Here is a 22,301-nt window from a genome sequence, read left to right as displayed (position 1 = left end):
TGTTATCTGCACTAGTTGACAAGTTAGAGATGAATGCACCAAATTCATCTAAAAAAAAAATCAGTATGGACCAGGAAGCCTATATTCAGTGACAAAATAACATAACTGATTTCCATTTTTATGATCCTGACTATTTGTAGCATTGTGGGCGTAGCGGAGAATCAGATGCTCAAACAAATTATATTTATGATCTATTTATGACAGTTAATAAGTTAAACCTGGATTTATAAATAAAAGCGACACCCCGCCTTGCTTCACATCAAGAGAAACGTGACTAAATGTGTTTTGCTGTGTTTTCCTTTCTTTGTTTTATGGTGCAGCAGCACCAAAGTAAGAGCAGTCCATAGATCACTGCTCATTCCATCCTTTAAAGACGGCTCAACACACTTGTAACTCATCTCACTGACTCCTCGTTTGATACTTTATATATAAGTATATTTTGATGTATTCATAAAACTGTCTCATCCACAGAAGACTGTAGAGAGATCCTGTCATGAGCATGATCGTACACGTGTTCTTGAGTCATAATATGTGTGGACAATGTGAAACAGAAATTGTATGTAGCAATATATTATTCTAAGCTGCATCCCTGAGCTCAACCTTAGGAAGGCTGAGATCTGTCCATGGAATCCCTATGGAGTTCTCACATGCACAGTTTCAGAGACCCAGCCCACTGATGTCCACACAATGAATTAAAAAGCTCCCAATATCAAGCTTGTCAGAGTTCTTAGTGAGGTGTCCTAGTGTGCCAAGTTTCAACATATTTGACGTGCTTGTCTAGATATCATGTGACACGTACACACACACACAGACAAATATGTCCATGGAGACGGTTCTTAGCCGCCCTGCCTTCAGCGGAGGTGGTAAATATATTCATGTTTAATTATCTGAATATATTCTGCTTTTAAAGAACATTAATCACACTCACTGAACCAACGACCACACAAAGGGAACTAAGAAGTGAACTCTGACTGATCAAATAGAGAATGTAAATGAAGATAGAGCAGGAACCTTCTGTGTATCTCTGAAGCTTTTGAAGATGGTCTCATTGAGGCGATAAGGTGGCAGTCGTTGCAGTTAGTGTGCATTAATTTCTCTGCTCCTGTGTTGTGTGTTGCCAGGACCCTCACGGGGAGCTGCAGGGCCAGAATGTGCTGATTGTGCGTTATTCAATTCAGTTAACAGCTGCTCGCTTTGGTATCACTGAGGAGAAGGTCACAGAGCTACTGGTGTCCGCCAGAGCCAAAATGGCAGAAGTCAGGAAGACTCGGCCACGTCCACATCTGGACAGCAAGATGTTGGCCTCCTGGAACGGTAAATATTACACAGTGCTTAAAGTACTCTCAGCCGTATGAGCATTGTCTTCTTTAGAATTTGCAGTTGTTCAATTAGTATCCCAGTGGGGGAAAAAAAAAAAAAAATTAAAATATATATATATATATATATATATATATATATATATATATATATATATATACGAGGGCTGTCAATAAAGTAACGGTCCTTTTTATTTTTTTCGAAAACTATATGGATTTCATTCATATGTTTTTACATCAGACATGCTTGAACCCTCGTGCGCATGCGTGAGTTTTTCCATGCCTGTCGGTGACGTCATTCGCCTGTGAGCACTCCTTGTGGGAGGAGTCGTCCAGCCCCTCGTCGGAATTCCTTTGTCTGAGAAGTTGCTGAGAGACTGGCGCGTTGTTTGATCAAAATTTTTTCTAAACCTGTGAGACACATCGAAGTGGACACGGTTCGAAAAATTAAGCTGGTTTTCAGTGAAAATTTTAACGGCTGATGAGAGATTTTGAGGTGATTGTCGCTTTAAGGACTTCCCACGGTGCGAGACGTCGCTCTGCGCTCTCAGCCGCCGTCATCAGCCTGTTCAAGCTGAAAACCTCCACATTTCAGGCTCTATTGATCCAGGACGTCGTGAGAGAACAGAGAAGTTTCAGAAGAAGTCGGTTTCAGCATTTTATCCGGATATTCCACTGTTAAAGGAGATTTTTTTAATGAAAGACGTGCGGACGGATCCACGCGTCGGGACGCAGCCGATGCGGTGCGGCGGCACAGGAAAAACACCTCCGTGTTGATAACCATTTGTAAAATCCAGGCGGCTTTTGATGGCTTTCAGTGGAGTGAGTATATGAGAAATTGTTTAACAGCAGGACATGTTCCAACTTGTCCTTAAGGCTTTCAACAGAGGTGTTTTTCCTGTGGCGGAGCGTCGCGGAGCCGACGCGCGGACCCGTCCGCACGTCTTTCATTAAAAAAATCTCCTTTAACAGTGGAATATCCGGATAAAATGCTGAAACCGACTTCTTCTGAAACTTCTCTGTTCTCTCACGACGTCCTGGATCAATAGAGCCTGAAATGTGGAGGTTTTCAGCTTGAACAGGCTGACGACGGCGCCTGAGAGCGCTGAGCGACGTCTCGCACCGTGGGAAGTCCTTAAAGCGACAGAATCACCTCAAAATCTCTCATCAGCCGTTAAAATTTTCACTGAAAACCAGCTTAATTTTTCGAACCGTGTCCACTTCGATGTGTCTCACAGGTTTAGAAAAAATTTTGATCAAACAACGCGCCAGTCTCTCAGCAACTTCTCAGACAAAGGAATTCCGATGAGGGGCTGGACGACTCCTCCCACAAGGAGTGCTCACAGGCGAATGACGTCACCGACAGGCGTGGAAAAACTCACGCATGCGCACGAGGGTTCAAGCATGTCTGACGTAAAAACATATGAATGAAATCCATATAGTTTTTGAAAAAAATAAAAAGGACCGTTGCTTTATTGACAGACCTCGTATGTGTATATATATATATATATATATTATACACACACACACATATATCATGTTTTCTGGATTGTAAGTCTCAAAGGTTTCATTCAAAGTTCCTGCAACTTGTTCTGTAGTGCAACTTAATTCCAAAAATCATGCTTCATTATTAATAAATAGTAATAAAAAGTGTATAAAAACAAAAATTGTAAATAAGAGCTGAAATTCCAGAAAAAAGTTGACTTTCACATGGGCTTTTCCTCTTCAAGTTTTTTTAAACAGGTGTGACTTAATATGGTGATTATAGATAAGTGATTTCTTTAAATTAATTCACTTTTCCACAGACAGGTGTCAGGAAATTGAGCTGCAGCTTAGTAAAAGTTCAGGTGTCATAACACGTAGAAAAATGTGATATTAAAAAAGTTGTTGAATTCACTGCGGCTTTGTTGGTTTGTAGTGGATTTGTTGACAGACTGACATGTATACATTTTTATAATAGTTATTATTCTAGTATTGAACGTGTGGGTTGTTCTGGCGGCTCTGTTTGCCGCTGTGACGTCAGGTTTGTGCTCTTCAGCACTTCTTTGTCTGGCACATGGCTGCACATGTGACTGAAGGCTGGCCACACCTGCACCAACACGGATTGTGTTCCCGGTGCTGCTGCCTGAAGACAGAAGGTGTTAGTGCGCTAATGAGGCGCAGTGATCCTGAGTACTTTCCAATTAGAGGCAGGACTGTCCTCCCCTCTAATGAAGAAAGGCCCTCCATTAATCACCTGTCCTCAGCTGCGGCACTTTGAAGGCCGGACTGCCTGCTCACCGGGCTTTGATACGCCACATGAAAGAGGAATAGATGGACAGAATGTTTGTAGAGAGGAGGAATGGAAGAAAATAAGGAAACTTCAAAGACGGGGGCCAAAATAACGAAACTGCGGCCATGTTAACTCGGCAGAGACCGGGCACCATGTTTTCAGCTGAGCAACAGTAAAACCCTCTTTCCTTTGTAACTGCCGTCGCTGCTCCTGGTGTCCTGCAGGTCTGATGCTGTCGGCCTTTGCTCGTGTTGGAGCTGTGCTTGGGGGTGAGGCCTTCCTGGAGAGGGCGCTGCAGGCTGCCAGGTTCCTAAAGGCGCACCTGTGGGATTCAGAACGAGGAACTGTCCTGAGATCCTGTTACCGTGGAGAGCAGATGGAGGTGCAACAGATGTAAGACCATTTTGTTCAAATTAAGAGTAAGGTCTCCTGACCACACACATACATCTGTGCTGAATATAAAGGAGGAACAGTGATTTAATGCCATCTGTCCTGGTGACACGCCCATTGATGTTATAAAACTAATCGTCATCAGCATAAAAATGTTCAAAATGTAGTTAGTTCAGACTTTGCTGGTAATGCCATGCATGTGTGTGGGCGGAGTCTGAGAACAGTTTTTTTTATGCTGATTTTTTTTTTTTTTTTTTTTATGGTTGAAAAAAATTCACCAAAATTCCACATTTATCGTAACTAGAAGCTATGAAGCTGAACTTATCTTCAGGTTTTCACATTTCTGACAGTCCTTGAACTATCTTGCACCAAAACGCTTCAATTAGAAAAAACAAAAAACAGATCTAAGATCAAAATACTGAAGCTTCATCAGAATTACTTTATTCTTTATTCATTCATTCATTTTTTTCTGCTGCTTATCTGGGTCCGGGTCACGGTGGCAACAGACCGAGGAGCTCATCCCACAGTTCCCAACTCTCAGTGGAGTCCTGGAACTCCTCCTTTGGGGGGGTGTTCCAAGGAAAATATAATCCGTCCAATGTGTCCTGGGTCTTCCTTGCGGCCTCCTACCAGTTTGTTGTGCCTTGTGGTCCCTAAGGAGACCACCAGGGGGCATCCTCACTAGATGTCTGAACCACCTGAGCTGTCTCCTTACGATGTGAAGAAGTAGCGGCTTGTTGAGCTTCTCATCCTCTCCAGGAGTGTAAGTCCAGGTATCAGATGGAGGAATCTTTTGTCCTGCTTATATCCATGAGCTTGTTCTTTCAGTCATTACCCAAAGTTCATGACTGTAGGTGAGGATACAAGTGTAAATGAACTAGTAAATCAAGAGTGTTGCCTTCTGGCTTAGCGCTTCCAACACCGTGACGGTCCACTACAGTGCCCAAAGCACATCAGACACAGCCCCAATCCATATGTTGATCTCACGTGCCATCCTGCCCCCCAGTCTTTAACAAGACCCTGAGATACTTGAACGTCTTCACTCACGGTAACAACTAAAGTATCCCCTGACCAAGAGGAGACATTTCACCCTTTTCCAACAGAGGAGATATGGTCTTAGATTCGGGGGTGCTGATCCTCATCCCAGTCACACATGAACTGCAGAATGTAGGACAGATGAGCGCAAGAAAAGAATGGAGAGTTGTGTCAAGAGCTGGTAGAAAAGAAACATACTGGGACTGTGAATACAGCATGTGGAGTCTGAATGTTCCCCCGGTATCAGCAACACCTGTGTCCATAGATCCCATGTTGTTTCAGATTTTGATCAAATAAAAATAATCTAACCTTTTTTAAGATTTTTGGCATTTCGGTGTTTTTCTGCACAAAAGACATTTTTGATTTCTCAGAACTTCTGCCCACTGTGGTGCTGTGGAGGTGCCGTGAAAGATGAGCCCACAGTGAGCCAAAATACAGCAAGCGGTATCAGACGCACTTCAGCATGCACACAAACACAACGGTGGACGCTTGCTGAGTGCATGGCACTGTTCCAGATGTCCTCATTTGGTCGGCCACCACTGTGCCCCACTTACTGTGAATAACTGTGAAATGTCACCAAATTGCTAGAAAAAATATTCCAAGAGTCCCAAAACACACATGATGATGAAATATGTACAATTTTAAACATGCGTGAACAGACACCCCCAAGTGGATCCACACGCCGGCCTTGTTCCACAGTGTCTCTCTCATTCATATCTGTCCAAGTGGGGATGGTGTCCACTTTGAGAATGCTGACTGAGGACATTTTCTCAGGCCTGGTTTACTTTCCAAACGTGGGTAAATCACTCTGGCACATATGGGCCGGCGACGTATTTATCCAGAGGAACAGCGTGCACGCAGACTAAGTGGGTTACGGCTCAGCCTCGCTTTGCCGTCGGCACGTGTGAGAAAGTGTACATGTGATGTTGGATGTTTGTTCTTTCATATTTAACACGTGCGCTGAGGGGCAGTGTTACATTTTGTGAAGCCCGGGGAGAACAATTTTTCAACCCCAGAAAACTATAAGCATTTAAAAATAAAACTATTTGTGAAAGACGATCCTTGTTCTGTTTCATCTCCATGTGTGTAGTTCCACTCACGTCAGTCTTTTTTTTTGGGGGGGGGGGGGGGGGGTGGTGCACAGTGTCAGTGGTTCTGTAAAATGCCTTGAAACGTCATTTAAGACCTTAAATCATCTTAAATGTCTTCCATATTTTTTTTTCAGTGGTCTTACTTTAGGTCCAATTTGTCAGTAATAACTATGAAATCAAACTGCATCAGATGAAAATCAATGATCTGTCCTTGCCCCCCCCCCGCTCAGCTCACTCACTTTGGTTGAGGGCCGTGTGGTCTGCTTCCCTCCTCTTTTGTAAATGAAGCTTGTGGGATTACAACACCCTTATTACACTCAACAAAAATATAAACGCAACACTTTTGGTTTTGCTCCCATTTTGTATGAGATGAACTCAAAGATCTAAAACTTTTTCCACATACACAATATCACCATTTCCCTCAAATATTGTTCACAAACCAGTCTAAATCTGTGATAGTGAGCACTTCTCCTTTGCTGAGATAATCCATCCCACCTCACAGGTGTGCCATATCAAGATGCTGATTACACACCATGATTAGTGCACAGGTGTGCCTTAGACTGTCCACAATAAAAGGCCACTCTGAAAGGTGCAGTTTTGTTTTATTGGGGGGGGATACCAGTCAGTATCTGGTGTGACCACCATTTGCCTCATGCAGTGCAACACATCTCCTTCACATAGAGTTGATCAGGTTGTCAATTGTGGCCTGTGGAATGTTGGTCCACTCCTCTTCAATGGCTGTGCGAAGTTGCTGGATATTGGCAGGAACTGGTACACGCTGTTGTATACGCCGGTCCAGAGCATCCCAAACATGCTCAATGGGTGACATGTCCGGTGAGTATGCCGGCCCCATGCAAGAACTGGGACATTTTCAGCTTCCAAGAATTGTGTACAGATCCTTGCAACATGGGGCCGTGCATTATCCTGCTGCAACATGAGGTGATGTTCTTGGATGTATGGCACAACAATGGGCCTCAGGATCTCGTCACAGTGTCTCTGTGCATTCAAAATGCCATCAATAAAATGCACCTGTGTTCTTCGTCCATAACAGACGCCTGCCCATACCATAACCCCACCGCCACCATGGGCCACTCGATCCACAACATTGACATCAGAAAACCGCTCACCCACACGACGCCACACACGCTGTCTCCCATCTGCCCTGGACAGTGTGAACCGGGATTCATCCGTGAAGAGAACACCTCTCCAACGTGCCAAACGCCAGCGAATGTGAGCATTTGCCCACTCAAGTCGGTTACGACGACGAACTGGAGTCAGGTCGAGACCCCGATGAGGACGACGAGCATGCAGATGAGCTTCCCTGAGACGGTTTCTGACAGTTTGTGCAGAAATTCTTTGGTTATGCAAACTGATTGTTTCAGCAGCTGCCCGAGTGGCTGGTCTCAGACGATCTTGGAGGTGAACATGCTGGATGTGGAGGTCCTGGGCTGGTGTGGTTACACGTGGTCTGCGGTTGTGAGGCTGGTTGGATGTACTGCCAAATTCTCTGAAACGCCTTTGGAGACGGCTTATGGTAGAGAAATGAACATTCAATACACGAGCAACAGCTCTGGTTGACATTCCTGCTGTCAGCATGCCAATTGCACGCTCCCTCAAATCTTGCGACATCTGTGGCATTGTGCTGTGTGATAAAACTGCACCTTTCAGAGTGGCCTTTGATTGTGGGCAGTCTAAGGCACACCTGTGCACTAATCATGGTGTCTAATCAGCATCTTGATATGGCACACCTGTGAGGTGGGATGGATTATCTCAGCAAAGGAGAAGTGCTCACTATCACAGATTTAGACTGTAAACTGTAAAAGTCCATGGAGGGGAAACAGGGTTTGCTCGCTACAGATAACATGACTGATCTGAATTTGCATGACAGGTTTCTCACTGTTTTCAGCCTGGACTGGTGCAGATTTAATGATGAATTTTTATCTAACTGTAATTTTGCCATATGCATGAGTCTGACTGTTTGTTTGTGACTCCAGTTGGGTAAATAGTGACTTAGAGTGATGACTGGATGTCCACAGTACCTCTGAGGCGTTCCAGATCAAAAAATAAATAAATCAATCAATTTTTTTATATAGCGCCAAATCACAACAAACAGTTGCCCCAAGGCGCTTTATATTGTAAGGCAAGGCCATACAATAATTATGTAAAACCCCAACGGTCAAAACGACCCCCTGTGAGCAAGCACTTGGCTACAGTGGGAAGGAAAAACTCCCTTTTAACAGGAAGAAACCTCCAGCAGAACCAGGCTCAGGGAGGGGCAGTCTTCTGCTGGGACTGGTTGGGGCTGAGGGAGAGAACCAGGAAAAAGACATGCTGTGGAGGGGAGCAGAGATCGATCACTAATGATTAAATGCAGAGTGGTGCATACAGAGCAAAAAGAGAAAGAAACAGTGCATCATGGGAACCCCCCAGCAGTCTACGTCTATAGCAGCATAAGTAAGGGATGGTTCAGGGTCACCTGATCCAGCCCTAACTATAAGCTTTAGCAAAAAGGAAAGTTTTAAGCCTAATCTTAAAAGTAGAGAGGGTGTCTGTCTCCCTGATCTGAATTGGGAGCTGGTTCCACAGGAGAGGAGCCTGAAAGCTGAAGGCTCTGCCTCCCATTCTACTCTTACAAACCCTAGGAACTACAAGTAAGCCTGCAGTCTGAGAGTGAAGCGCTCTATTGGGGGTGATATGGTACTACGAGGTCCCTAAGATAAGATGGGACCTGATTATTCAAAACCTTATAAGTAAGAAGAAGAATTTTAAATTCTATTCTGGAATTAACAGGGAGCCAATGAAGAGAGGCCAATATGGGTGAGATATGCTCTCTCCTTCTAGTCCCCGTCAGTACTCTAGCTGCAGCATTTTGAATTAACTGAAGGCTTTTTAGGGAACTTTTAGGACAACCTGATAATAATGAATTACAATAGTCCAGCCTAGAGGAAATAAATGCATGAATTAGTTTTTCAGCATCACTCTGAGACAAGACCTTTCTGATTTTAGAGATATTGCGTAAATGCAAAAAAGCAGTCCTACATATTTGTTTAATATGCGCTTTGAATGACATATCCTGATCAAAAATGACTCCAAGATTTCTCACAGTATTACTAGAGGTCAGGGTAATGCCATCCAGAGTAAGGATCTGGTTAGACACCATGTTTCTAAGATTTGTGGGGCCAAGTACAATAACTTCAGTTTTATCTGAGTTTAAAAGCAGGAAATTAGAGGTCATCCATGTCTTTATGTCTGTAAGACAATCCTGCAGTTTAGCTAATTGGTGTGTGTCCTCTGGCTTCATGGATAGATAAAGCTGGGTATCGTCTGCGTAACAATGAAAATTTAAGCAATACTGTCTAATAATACTGCCTAAGGGAAGCATGTATAAAGTGAATAAAATTGGTCCTAGCACAGAACCTTGTGGAACTCCATAATTAACTTTAGTCTGTGAAGAAGATTCCCCATTTACATGAACAAATTGTAATCTATTAGACAAATATGATTCAAACCACCGCAGCGCAGTGCCTTTAATACCTATGGCATGCTCTAATCTCTGTAATAAAATTTTATGGTCAACAGTATCAAAAGCAGCACTGAGGTCTAACAGAACAAGCACAGAGATGAGTCCACTGTCTGAGGCCATAAGAAGATCATTTGTAACCTTCACTAATGCTGTTTCTGTACTATGATGAATTCTAAAACCTGACTGAAACTCTTCAAATAGACCATTCCTCTGCAGATGATCAGTTAGCTGTTTTACAACTACCCTTTCAAGAATTTTTGAGAGAAAAGGAAGGTTGGAGATTGGCCTATAATTAGCTAAGATAGCTGGGTCAAGTGATGGCTTTTTAAGTAATGGTTTAATTACTGCCACCTTAAAAGCCTGTGGTACATAGCCAACTAACAAAGATAGATTGATCATATTTAAGATCGAAGCATTAAATAATGGTAGGGCTTCCTTGAGCAGCCTGGTAGGAATGGGGTCTAATAAACATGTTGATGGTTTGGATGAAGTAACTAATGAAAATAACTCAGACAGAACAATCGGAGAGAAAGAGTCTAACCAAATACCGGCATCACTGAAAGCAGCCAAAGATAACGATACGTCTTTGGGATGGTTATGAGTCATTTTTTCTCTAATAGTTAAAATTTTGTTAGCAAAGAAAGTCATGAAGTCATTACTAGTTAAAGTTAATGGAATACTCAGCTCAATAGAGCTCTGACTCTTTGTCAGCCTGGCTACAGTGCTGAAAAGAAACCTGGGGTTGTTCTTATTTTCTTCAATTAGTGATGAGTAGAAAGATGTCCTAGCTTTACAGAGGGCTTTTTTATAGAGCAACAGACTCTTTTTCCAGGCTAAGTGAAGATCTTCTAAATTAGTGAGACGCCATTTCCTCTCCAACTTACGGGTTATCTGCTTTAAGCTACGAGTTTGTGAGTTATACCACGGAGTCAGGACACTTCTGATTTAAAGCTCTCTTTTTTAGAGGAGCTACAGCATCCAAAGTTGTCTTCAATGAGGATGTAAAACTATTGACGAGATACTCTATCTCACTTACAGAGTTTAGGTAGCTACTCTGCACTGTGTTGGTATATGGCATTAGAGAACATAAAAAAGGAATCATATCCTTAAACCTAGTTACAGCACTTTCTGAAAGACTTCTAGTGTAATGAAACTTATTCCCCACTGCTGGGTAGTCCATCAGAGTAATTGTAAATGTTATTAAGAAATGATCAGACAGAAGGGAGTTTTCAGGGAATACTGTTAAGTCTTCTATTTCCATACCATAAGTCAGAACAAGATCTAAGATATGATTAAAGTGGTGGGTGAACTCATTTACTTTTTGAGCAAAGCCAATAGAGTCTAATAATAGATTAAATGCAGTGTTGAGGCTGTCATTCTCAGCATCTGTGTGGATGTTAAAATCGCCCACTATAATTATCTTATCTGAGCTAAGCACTAAGTCACACAAAAGGTCTGAAAATTCACAGAGAAACTCACAGTAACAACCAGGTGGACGATAGATAATAAATAAAACTGGTTTTTGGGACTTCCAATTTGGATGGACAAGACTAAGAGTCAAGCTTTCAAATGAATTAAAGCTCTGTCTGGGTTTTTGATTAATTAATAAGCTGGAATGGAAGATTGCTGCTAATCCTCCGCCCCGGCCCGTGCTACGAGCATTCTGACAGTTAGTGTGACTCGGGGGTGTTGACTCATTTAAACTAATATATTCATCCTGCTGTAACCAGGTTTCTGTAAGGCAGAATAAATCAATATGTTGATCAATTATTATATCATTTACCAACAGGGACTTAGAAGAGAGAGACCTAATGTTTAATAGACCACATTTAACTGTTTTAGTCTGTGGTGCAGTTGAAGGTGCTATATTATTTTTTCTTTTTGAATTTTTATGCTTAAATAGATTTTTGCTGGTTATTGGTAGTCTGGGAGCAGGAACCGTCTCTACGGGGATGGGGTAATGAGGGGGATGGCAGGGGGAGAGAAGCTGCAGAGAGGTGTGTAAGACTACAACTCTGCTTCCTGGTCCCAACCCTGGATAGTCACGGTTTGGAGGATTTAAGAAAATTGGCCAGATTTCTAGAAATGAGAGCTGCTCCATCCAAAGTGGGATGGATGCCGTCTCTCCTAACAAGACCAGGTTTTCCCCAGAAGCTTTGCCAATTATCTATGAAGCCCACCTCATTTTTTGGACACCACTCAGACAGCCAGCAATTCAAGGAGAACATGCGGCTAAACATGTCACTCCCGGTCTGATTGGGGAGGGGCCCAGAGAAAACTACAGAGTCCGACATTGTTTTTGCAAAGTTACACACCGATTTAATGTTAATTTTAGTGACCTCCGATTGGCGTAACCGGGTGTCATTACTGCCGACGTGAATTACAATCTTACCAAATTTACGCTTAGCCTTAGCCAGCAGTTTCAAATTTCCTTCAATGTCGCCTGCTCTGGCCCCCGGAAGACAATTGACTATGGTTGCTAGTGTCGCTAACTTCACATTTCGCAAAACAGAGTCGCCAATAACCAGAGTTTGATCCTCGGCGGGTGTGTCGTCGAGTGGGGAAAAACGGTTAGAGATGTGAACGGGTTGGCGTTGTACACGGGGCTTCTGTTTAGGGCTACGCTTCCTCCTCACAGTCACCCAGTCAGCCTGCTTTCCCGGCTGCTCGGGATCTGCCAGGGGGTAACTAACGGCGGCTAAGCTACCTTGGTCCGCACCGACTACAGCGGCCTGGCTAGCTGTAGAATTTTCCACGGTGCGGAGCCGAGTCTCCAATTTGCCCAGCCTGGCCTCCAAAGCTATGAATAAGCTACACTTATTACAAGTACCGTTACTGCTAAACGAGGCCGAGGAATAACTAAACATTTCACACCCAGAGCAGAAAAGTGCGGGAGAGACAGGAGAAGCCGACATGCTAAATCGGCTAAGAGCTAGTAGCTACGCTAAGCTAGCGGATTCCTAAAAACACGCAAAGTGAATAATGTGTAAATAATTTAGAGGTGATTCAGCAGAAGGAGTGCTTTAGTTAAGGCACGTAAAGATTACACTGGGAAACAAATCGTAATCTAGATCAATCTAACTGCGCAGATTAAACAGCTAACAGATACAGAAAAACACCGCTGTGCTCCGGAACAGGAAGTGATACAATACCGCAGTGAGAGCCAACCACCAGTAGAGGCAAGCATGAGGGGATCTTGCTTGCCACCTGAAGATGTATAAAAGGCAAATATCATGTGAGGTAGTGTGGACATGTGGTGCACATACGTAGGTCATGGTGCTGAGGATGCCAGCAACTGGACATGTTCAAGAGGATGACCCTTTCTTACGCTTTGGCTATAGGAATTGACCAGCTGTGTACCTGGGCGGTTGCCAACTTGGACTCAGTACTTCAGCACTGTGGGGGATGCCCACCCACTTTTTGCTGCTTACCCATGGCCAGGACATAGTGGCATCAGGTTGATGAAATTAACTGCTACACATCAAGTGGGAATCGCACTAAAATCTCCAAACCACCTCAGATAGCTCCTTTATACATGAGGGGGGCAGTTTTTCCATTCTTGGCTCTTTATGGATGTAAGTGCTACAACACAGCCACCCTGCAAGGAAAACTGATTTTGAACACTTGTATCCACTGTTTCAATCTTTCAGTCATTCCCCATTGTTCAGTACCATAGGTGAGTTCTCTTATGTGAGGAATGCACTTACAGTTCTTAATTTGGGTCAGTGATGGTGGAATCCACTGTCTTGTAGTGGAATACTATAGACATCAGTTTGGCAGTGGTTCTCATCCCAGCTCCTTTCACACTGAGCAGCCAAATGTACAATTCTGTACCACTGGTCATCTTCTGCAGAAGCCATTCCATGTGCATCATATGTACATAGTAGAGCTCTTGGCAAAATTCTGTCATACCTGCATAAATTCTTTTGTACCTGCATTAATGGTAAATGTCCACCAGGGGGAGGTACTGGTCTATTTCAAGAACCTTGACACACAATGCTGCCCATCCTGTTGTTTATAGAAGTAGGTAACAGAGATGGTAGCCATTATTTTCATTCTTTGTTTCTTTTTTGGTTATTTTTTGGTGATTAATAGTAATAAAAAGACATACGTAGGCCCCAAGGCCTGGTGATGGCGTTGCTTTTCTCTGGATTTCAGAGTGTCAAGCAGGATGCTGGTCTGACACAGATTACGTCACTAGCCAAGGCCAGGGGACAATGCAGATTGTCTTCTCCAAGGACACAGACAGGTTGCATGACTGGGAATCAAACCCAGGTGTAGGTATTGATCTATCTCCTCAGTGGATAAGGAGTTGGATTGTTGAATAGTCTTTTTTTTTTTTTTTTTTTTTTTTTTTTTTTTAAGGCTCCCAACTGGAATGTTAAACTTTGTGTAAACAGTGTAGCTCCGTTGTTGCACCACATGGCTTCACGCTCAGCTTTACACATGCTGGTGTGTCAGATACTCTTCAGAGTGAATCCTCTGGTCTTCAGAGAGATGGTTTGCTTGATGAAAGGAGATACAGCACATTGGTAGAGAACCAGCTCTCGGTACACACAGTGGTACCCACAGAGCAATTAGATGAGAAATACGAAAATCTGAGATCAGTTTCAATCATCTTCACATTGTTCCAGAAAAGCAAACACTGGTAGCGTTTCCTTTTTAATGAGCCAAGGAGGGAGAGCTGCTTCTCTCCTGCCTCCCTCCTTCCCCTGTGTGCCTCTGTTACATTTTTACATGACATTATGTTTAATTTGTAGGGGGACAGAGTGATGTTTGAACAGTACGGTCTGTGATACACAAAAAAATATGAAGTTATTCTCCAATGTAAAGGTCACTGCGTTTGTAAAGATGATGGTTCTCAGAGTGTTGACGTGACCCACATCACCCCAGTACACAGGAACCTTTGCTGAGTAAAATTTACTCTGCTGGGATAGTATTTGATCCCAGTCCAAATAGTGAAATGTGGAGTTGTATCCAAAACTTTGGGCACCCCTGATAATTTTCATGATTTTCCTTTATAAATCATTGGTTGTCTGGATCAGAAATTTAAGTTAAATATATCATGTCATCACCTTCCCAAAATAATGGCCTAAGTCATGTTTTCATGTTTTTCAGAAAACACAAAAGAAAACACAAGTGCTTCAGTGGCTGAGTCGAGTTTCATTTTCCTGAAGCAGTCGCCATTTTGAGAAGCTTTTAAAATTGCCTCAGTCACACTCTTGAGAGAGGCCATTATACAACTGGGGTTGAATTGAATGATCTCCTCAACTTTAAGCGATTTTAGCACAGGTGGCCAGCATCAGATATGGTGACTGGAGTGCAGTTTGAAGCAGGAACGAGATGATAATACATGAACCGCGGCTAATGACGCATGCGCAGTGACGACAGAGCGGACTGATTTTTAGAGGGGACTGTTCGGTCGGTGACGCCGTCTGGTCAGTGCAAGTGGCTATGCTCCAGTAAGAGCTGATTTTACACTATGTTGAGTTGATTTAGCTCTGTGATAGAGTACAGTTGTATGTAAGAGTTTGGGCCCCCCTGATGATTTCCATGATTTTCCTTTATAAATCATTGGTTGTTTGGATCAGTGGATCCTGTTTGTGGACCTCAGCTCTGCATTCAACACCATCCTTCCAGCTTTGCTCCAGGACAAGCTTTCTCTGCTCCACGTGCCCAACTCCACCTGCAGGTGGATCACAGACTTCCTGACGGACCGGAGTCAGCGTGTGAGGCTGGGAAAAAATGTCTCGAACACTCCGGCTCTCAGCACAGGATCTCCACAGGGCTGTGTCCTTTCCCCTCTGCTTTTCTCCCTCTACACTAACTGCTGCACCTCCAGCCACGACTCTGTAAAGCTCATCAAGTTTGCGGACGACACCACCCTCATCGGACTCATTTCGGATGGGGATGAGTCTGCCTACAGGAGGGAGGTGGACCGGTTGGTGACCTGGTGCAGCAGCAACAACTTGGAGCTCAACGCCCAGAAAACAGTGGAGATGATCGTGGACTTCAGGAAAGCCACAGCCCCCCGACCTCCCTCGTCCCTCACCAACAGCCCCATCACCACTGTGGTCTGTCACCGCTTCCTCGGCACCACCATCATCCAGGACCTCAAGTGGGAGTCAACCATCAGCTCCCTCATCAAGAAGGCCCAGCAGAGGATGTACTTCCTGCGGCAGCTGAAGAAGGCCAAGCTGCCTGTCCAGCTGATGGTGCAGTTCTACACGGCCATCATCAAGTCCATCCTCTGCTCCTCCATCACGGTGTGGTACGCCGGGGCCACAGCCAGGGACAGACACAGACTGCAGCGCATTGTGGCCTCTGCTGAGAAGGTGATCGGCTGTAGCCTTCCATCTCTCCACGACCTGCACGTCTCCAGGACTCTGGGCCGAGCAGGTCGGATCACAGCTGACCCTTCTCACCCTGCACACGGTCTATTCAAACCACTCCCCTCGGGCAGGAGGCTACGGTCCATCCAGACCAGAACCGCCCGCCATAAGAACAGTTTCTTCCCCTCTGCCGTTAGACTCATGAACACCTCATAACTCAGTCACCTTAACCTTAACTCTGTCACTTTATCATTTTATCACGGGTCAATTTAGACAGTGTACTTTGGTTTTTAATTGCACTCCTCCCACTGCACTGTTTTTTCTGTTTCTCTGTTTTTCTGTTGCACACAGCCTTTCATATTTCATATTTCTTTTTTTTTATCTTAGATTTTATCTTATTTTGACACATATGTTATATTTTATCCTAGCATTTTATCTCTTCTTAATGTTGCACCATTGTACCGAAGCAAATTCCTAGTCTGTGTTTCCTGTTCACTGGCAATGGCAATAAACTTCTTCTGATTCTGATTCTCAGTAATTTCAGTTAAATATATCATACAGCAGATAAACACAGTGATATTTGAGAAGTGAAATTAAGTTTATAGGATTTACAGAAAGTGTGCAATAATTCTTTAAACAAAATTAGGCAGATGCATAAATTTGGGCACCAAGCAGAAAAAAATACATCAATATTTAGTAGATCCTCCTTTTGCAGAAATAACAGCCTCTAAACGCTTCCTATTGCTTCCAGTGAGAGTCTGGATTCTGGTTGAAGGTATTTTGGACCATTCTTCTTTACAAAACATCTCAGGTTTGTTGGTTTCCGAGCATGGACAGCCCACTTAAAATCACACCACAGATTTTCAATAATATTCAGGCCTGGGGACTGAGATGGCCATTCCAGAACGTTGTACTTGTTCCTCTGCATGAATGCCTTAGTAGATTTTGAGCAGTGTTTAGGGTCGTTGTCTTGTTGAAAGATCCAGCCCCGGGACAACTTCAACTTTGTCACTGATTCTTGAACATTGTTCTCAAGAATCTGCTGATATTGACTGGAATCCATGTGACCCTCAACTTTAACAAGATTCCCAGTACCTGCACTGGCCACACAGCCCCACAGCATGATGGAACCACCTCCAAATTTTACTGTAGGTAGCAAGTGTTTTTCTTGGAATGCTGTGTTCTTTTTCAGCCATGCATACCACCTCTTATGTCCAAATAACTCAATTTTAGTTTCATCAGTCCACAGCACCTTATTCCAAAATAAAGCTGGCTTGTCCAAATGTGCTTTAGCATACCTCAAACAACTCTGTTTGTGGCGTGTACGCAGAAAAGGCTTTCTCTGCATTACATCATACAGCATCTCTTTGTGCAAAGTGCGCTGTATAGTTGAAGTGTATAATGTGTTTGTCTGCTATATGATATATTTAACTGAAATTTCTGATCCAGACAACCAATGATTTATAAAGGAAAATCATGAAAATTGTTAGGGGTGCCCAAACTTTTGCACACAACTGTATCTAGACAGTGACATACATGTCTCTGGGTCCTTGGCCTTTGAGATTGAGAGGTGCTTCGGAAGAGGTTATGGAGCAGTGAGGTCACTGGACAGAGGTGTTTGTTGATGCTGATACCTTGCAGGCAAACAAAGGACTGAGTCTTTACTGTCCTGGATCTGGTGTATGGTTGTGACGTTGGACACTAACCACTGATGACGACTGGATGTCTATGGTACAAGTTGTCTTTGAAGGATCTTTAGGTACCCCTGGAATTACTTTTGTTTTTTTGTGTTTTTTCATCAAAAGAGCAGTTACTAAGAGAAACTAGGCAGCACAGGACAGTGGACAAGCTTGGAAGCCTTTGTGCTTTCAAAACTGACCGCTGTTTTTGGACAGGCGCTGCTCACGTCTCGGTTTGCAGTGAGACTCGAAGGCTGATGTCTCAGTTGCCTAGCAACCTGCCAAATGAGTTCTACTGAATAGTTTTTGGTTCGGGTTGAGATAAGAGTTGGGTTTAATTTCTCCAAAATGCATGAAAAGTCTTGTAGTTTGGGATCTGAGCAACAGATTTGCACACAGTCAGGGTCCAGTCCTGGAATGAGTCCAGTGTAACAGACCACCTTTATTCATCTCACCTCCTCATCACCCCCTCATGATCTGTATCGCCTCCAAAGCTGTTTTCATGGTCCTACCCAGGCTTTGTGGTCTGTCATCACCCATTTACCAGCCTGTCCTGACAGCTCTATCAGGTCCGCTGTCACCGTCCGTCCCCCTGCACTCACACACATACAGGGTACTTGATGCCGGGAATTCAAGGAAGTTAACCATGTCGGAGCCCAGCAGTGGTGTGTGGATTATTGGCTGGAATTGTGTGCATGACCTCAGTCTGCTTGGCTCCATAGATTAGATTTTTTTTTAATCTCCACCAACAAAGTTTGGCGGAGGTTCTGTTTTTTCGCTCCCGTTTGTTTGTTTGTTTTTGTTTGTGAACAGCCTGGAGCCCACAATTTTTTATATGTCGTTCTGAAATTTTTACAGAGGATTCATATCCTGATGGGCAAGAACTGATTCAATTTTCAAGGTCAGAGGTCAAAGTCTGGAAAAATATTGGAAAATTGGAAAAAATCACTATCCTTTAACACTGAGCGAATTTTCAAAAATTCAAAACTCTGTCAGAAATTATTAAATTTCTTTCATATTTGAAAGCATTTTGTAGGATGGTATCCTTTATCGACTGACAAAGTTTGATCTGGATCTGGTCCAGATTGTGGATTTTGTGGACATTTGAATGTAATCTTGAAAAGCCCTTTTGATGTACATTTTGTATTTTATCTCAATGAAAAGTGCCTCAGTCACTCTCATTTTTCTTTTCTGGATTTACCTAAATTGGATGGAGGTTCCAATTTTATGCCTGTTTGTCTTCCAGTTATCAGTGAGAAACCAAGTGCCAACAAGCAACGGCAGATTGTGAACAGCAGAGATAAACAATGTTCTGTGAAAATGATCTGGAAAAGAATTCAGAAACTGAAAAAGTGGCGAAAAAAAACCTGATACCACAAAAAACTTTGATTCAAGTGCATGAACTAAACACATCCTCCTGACATTTAATCACATCGATTTTATCTTTGAAAAGCCACTTCTAACAGGACTTTGACCTTGAAATTTTTTCTAAGGTAAAAATTTGTGGAATTGGAAACTAGTGTTGGTGGATGTTTGCGCGCTACGAGGTCAGTGCTCTAGTTTATTTTTAAAATTATGTTTAAGGGTTCATTTTAGAAATAGAAACCATGATTATATTTAGGATATTATCCAGGTTTGGCTGGAAAATAGAATTTTTGATTCAGTTTTTACCCTGCAGTATGAAATACTGAGGGATATATTGATCCGCGTGCCTGTCCTTCCGTCCATCTGTTTTCGGCTGTTTATGTGATATCTGAAGAACCAGTTGACCAGTTTCATTCATATTGGGCGTGAGGGTGCACTTGGGTGAACCCTGACACCGGCCGGTTAGGGATTCGTGGGGCCGAGGAGATACGTCATCTCCTGGTGACTCGTCTTATTCTTATAATTGTGTGGCGTTGACGGATGATGTCATTTCATGCCACTGGGAGGAGACACTAACGTTGTGCAGTGAGACATGAGAAGAGTCAGGATTTAAATTAGAATATTTTCTCAATCAAGATCTGTTACGTGCCGGCTTCACCTCCTATGAATTATATTATTATTATTATTATTATTATTATTTTGATAAATCAGTTTGTGCAGTGAGCAAAAATGATCCATTTAAGACTTTTGAACCGTTCTGCATGTTTGTAGTTTTAGGATCTGGTAGTTCAGAGTTCGTGCTAAAACACGTGGAAAATAAATACATAAACATACAGGGTAACACAAAAAAAGCAAAAAAAAAAAAGCTTGTTTCCATTGTGGCCCAACAAATGAATCACAGACAAACACGGAGACCATCACAATTAACATAATAAGAGATATGAAACATTTAGTCATAAATAAATTTTCTTGTTGAGCCGATTCTTGGAATAGAAAATGTTTCACCGTGTTTTTAAAAAGAGACTTAGATTGATCAACTCTGATATGAGGGGTAGACTGTTAAATAGTTTAGCTCCAGTATACTTTAATGATGAACGTTGGTGCACGAGCTCATGGTATTTACAAGTGTGATGATCAGTACATACATCATTAAATAAAAAAAGTTCATCTTTGTCTGTACAGTGCACCAAAAAATGCAAACCCCCCCCCCCCCCCCCCCCCCCCCAGTGGTTTGCTGTTGGAAAGCTGTGAGAGTAAGTATTATGTTACATTAGCGGAGGCTGAACCATAGCCGGTGCACGAGGGGCGTTTGGGGACGACGCCCCCTCACGTCATCAACCTCGCCTCCTTGGATGTTAGAGTTATCAAAAAAAAAAAAAGAAACAAAAAGAAATACTGGAAAATATAGCAAAATATTAGTTATTCAATAATATCACATATTTAACAAATAAACCAAATTAATTAACTAAAGTAATTAATTTTAAAACAAATAGATATGGCATGTGTCTGTGTTCAAGGGATTTGATAGGTTGATGGTTGCGCTTGTCAGTGCGGCAGAGGGCGGTGCGTTTCCAACACGTCGTGACGTCAGACGCGTTGCTTCGGAAGCGGCAAGGGGAGATTGCTACGTCACAGTCTGGCTGTTTCCACAACCTGAATAAAGTTCAGCGATCGCCGTCTTGAACTTCGGTCGCCTGAACCACAAAAAAACCTTTAAAAAACAGCAGTAGAACGATTCTCCATCACCCTGCTGGGAGAAGCTTTTTTTCAGCTACTTTTTGGAGTGACACCGACCGAGGGAGGACTGACGTCTTGGTGGGCTATCGATCGAACCGCGACAGCGGGCCGACCCGCACGGAGAAGCCGGCCTTCAGGCATCATCACTGGGCAGAGCGATCCAGGCCGCCGGGGTGATGGAGCAAACCCACTCAGTCCGAAATCTCCCACTTTTTGGATATATGCGAAGTCCCAGTTTGCCCAACGGAGGTTAGTTCTGCAGCTTTACTGAGGTGAGAATAATGTAAAAATAAAACGTGACGTTTACTGAACTGTGAAGGTTTAATGATCGGCTAACGTTAGCTTAGCCTTTTAGCACAGTTGATCTGAGTGAACACTTTTAATTTCTAAATGGTTCAGTCTTTTTTATTTTTACCAAATAAAGCTACAGCTTTTTTCAGACACCACAAAAGCTCAGCTTTAAATAACATTTTTTCGGGCGTTTTTTCCATCGGGTTTTTTTTTTTTTTTTGCCGTTTTTCCCCCTTTTTATGTATAAACTGTTTAGTGTTTCTTTATATTTAAAGAAATATTTTGATTTGTCCCAATCAGGAACATTTGCTGTGCAGACAACCAAACTTCCATTGATGAGCTGAGCACCACGAAGTCCAGTCGAAAGAAAACATCTCTGCTTTTCAGCAAAACCACCAGAGGTCAAAGCTGCAGAAGAGACCTTCATCTGGTCCCGAGAATCCAGCAGAACATCACCTGCTTCTAAATAAAAGGCTCTTTGAACAGCAACTATTTTATTATTTTTAAAAAAGCTGTTTCATTTTATATTTTAACAATAAATGAACGGATCATTAAAAATGTCCACGAATCAAAGTCCAAAGACATTTGCACAGGTAGAAGCTCCCACTTATTTTACTCAAATTCATATTTTAGAAATTACTCTGTCCTGATAACATTAAAGGCAATTACATATTTTGACGAAATTACAAGTTTAAATGACTATAAAAAAATTCATCATGAGGTTTATGTGACAGAAATCCTACTTTACAATCACACTGCAGTCATTGTTAAATTATTTCCTTTATAATAAACATTTGTATTTATTTAGTGATTGTTTTCTGGTTGAAATGAGATATAAATAATCTACCAGACTTAAAAAATACACTAGTTTCCATATTTTATTTGCCTAAAAATAAATGTCTGAGGTTCCTTATGTTAAACAAGAAATGATCTAATATGAAATAACAGGTGGTTTTAATTTACAGATGAAAGGTTTCTAAAGAACCGTTTATTGATTTATTTAGCTATTTTAATTACAAGTGTTCTAAACTTTTTTAACAGTAATCAGAAATTTTGAGGTAAACAACAACAAAAAAAACATTTAGTCCTGTCATACGTTAATGTTTTGTACAGGTCAGTGGTTTCTGCACCAATCGGATTGGTCCAATTCATTTTGTACAGATCAGTGGTTTCTGCACCAATCGGATTGGTCCAGTCCATTTTGTACAGATCAGTGGTTTCTGCACCAATCGGATTGGTCCAGTCCATTTTGTACAGATCAGTGGTTTCT

The 22,301-nt window shown here is 42.6% G+C and overlaps 1 protein-coding gene across 1 annotated transcript in view; it reads left to right on the top strand.

The window, feature by feature from the left end:
• spata20 (spermatogenesis associated 20) overlaps positions 1-22,301 on the top strand; it is a 79,457-nt gene that overhangs the window by 27,080 nt on the left and 30,076 nt on the right. The window contains exons 11-12 of the mRNA XM_034194008.1: positions 1,122-1,314; positions 3,813-3,981. Of these exons, the coding sequence (XP_034049899.1) occupies positions 1,122-1,314; positions 3,813-3,981 (362 nt within the window). The remainder of the gene's footprint in view (positions 1-1,121; positions 1,315-3,812; positions 3,982-22,301) is intronic.

This window comes from Thalassophryne amazonica, chromosome 18, assembly GCF_902500255.1.
Source record: "Thalassophryne amazonica chromosome 18, fThaAma1.1, whole genome shotgun sequence".
Classification (NCBI taxonomy): domain Eukaryota; kingdom Metazoa; phylum Chordata; class Actinopteri; order Batrachoidiformes; family Batrachoididae; genus Thalassophryne; species Thalassophryne amazonica.
The sequence above is the reverse complement of the archived record's forward strand: the minus strand, read 5'-3'. Positions and strand labels throughout refer to the sequence as shown.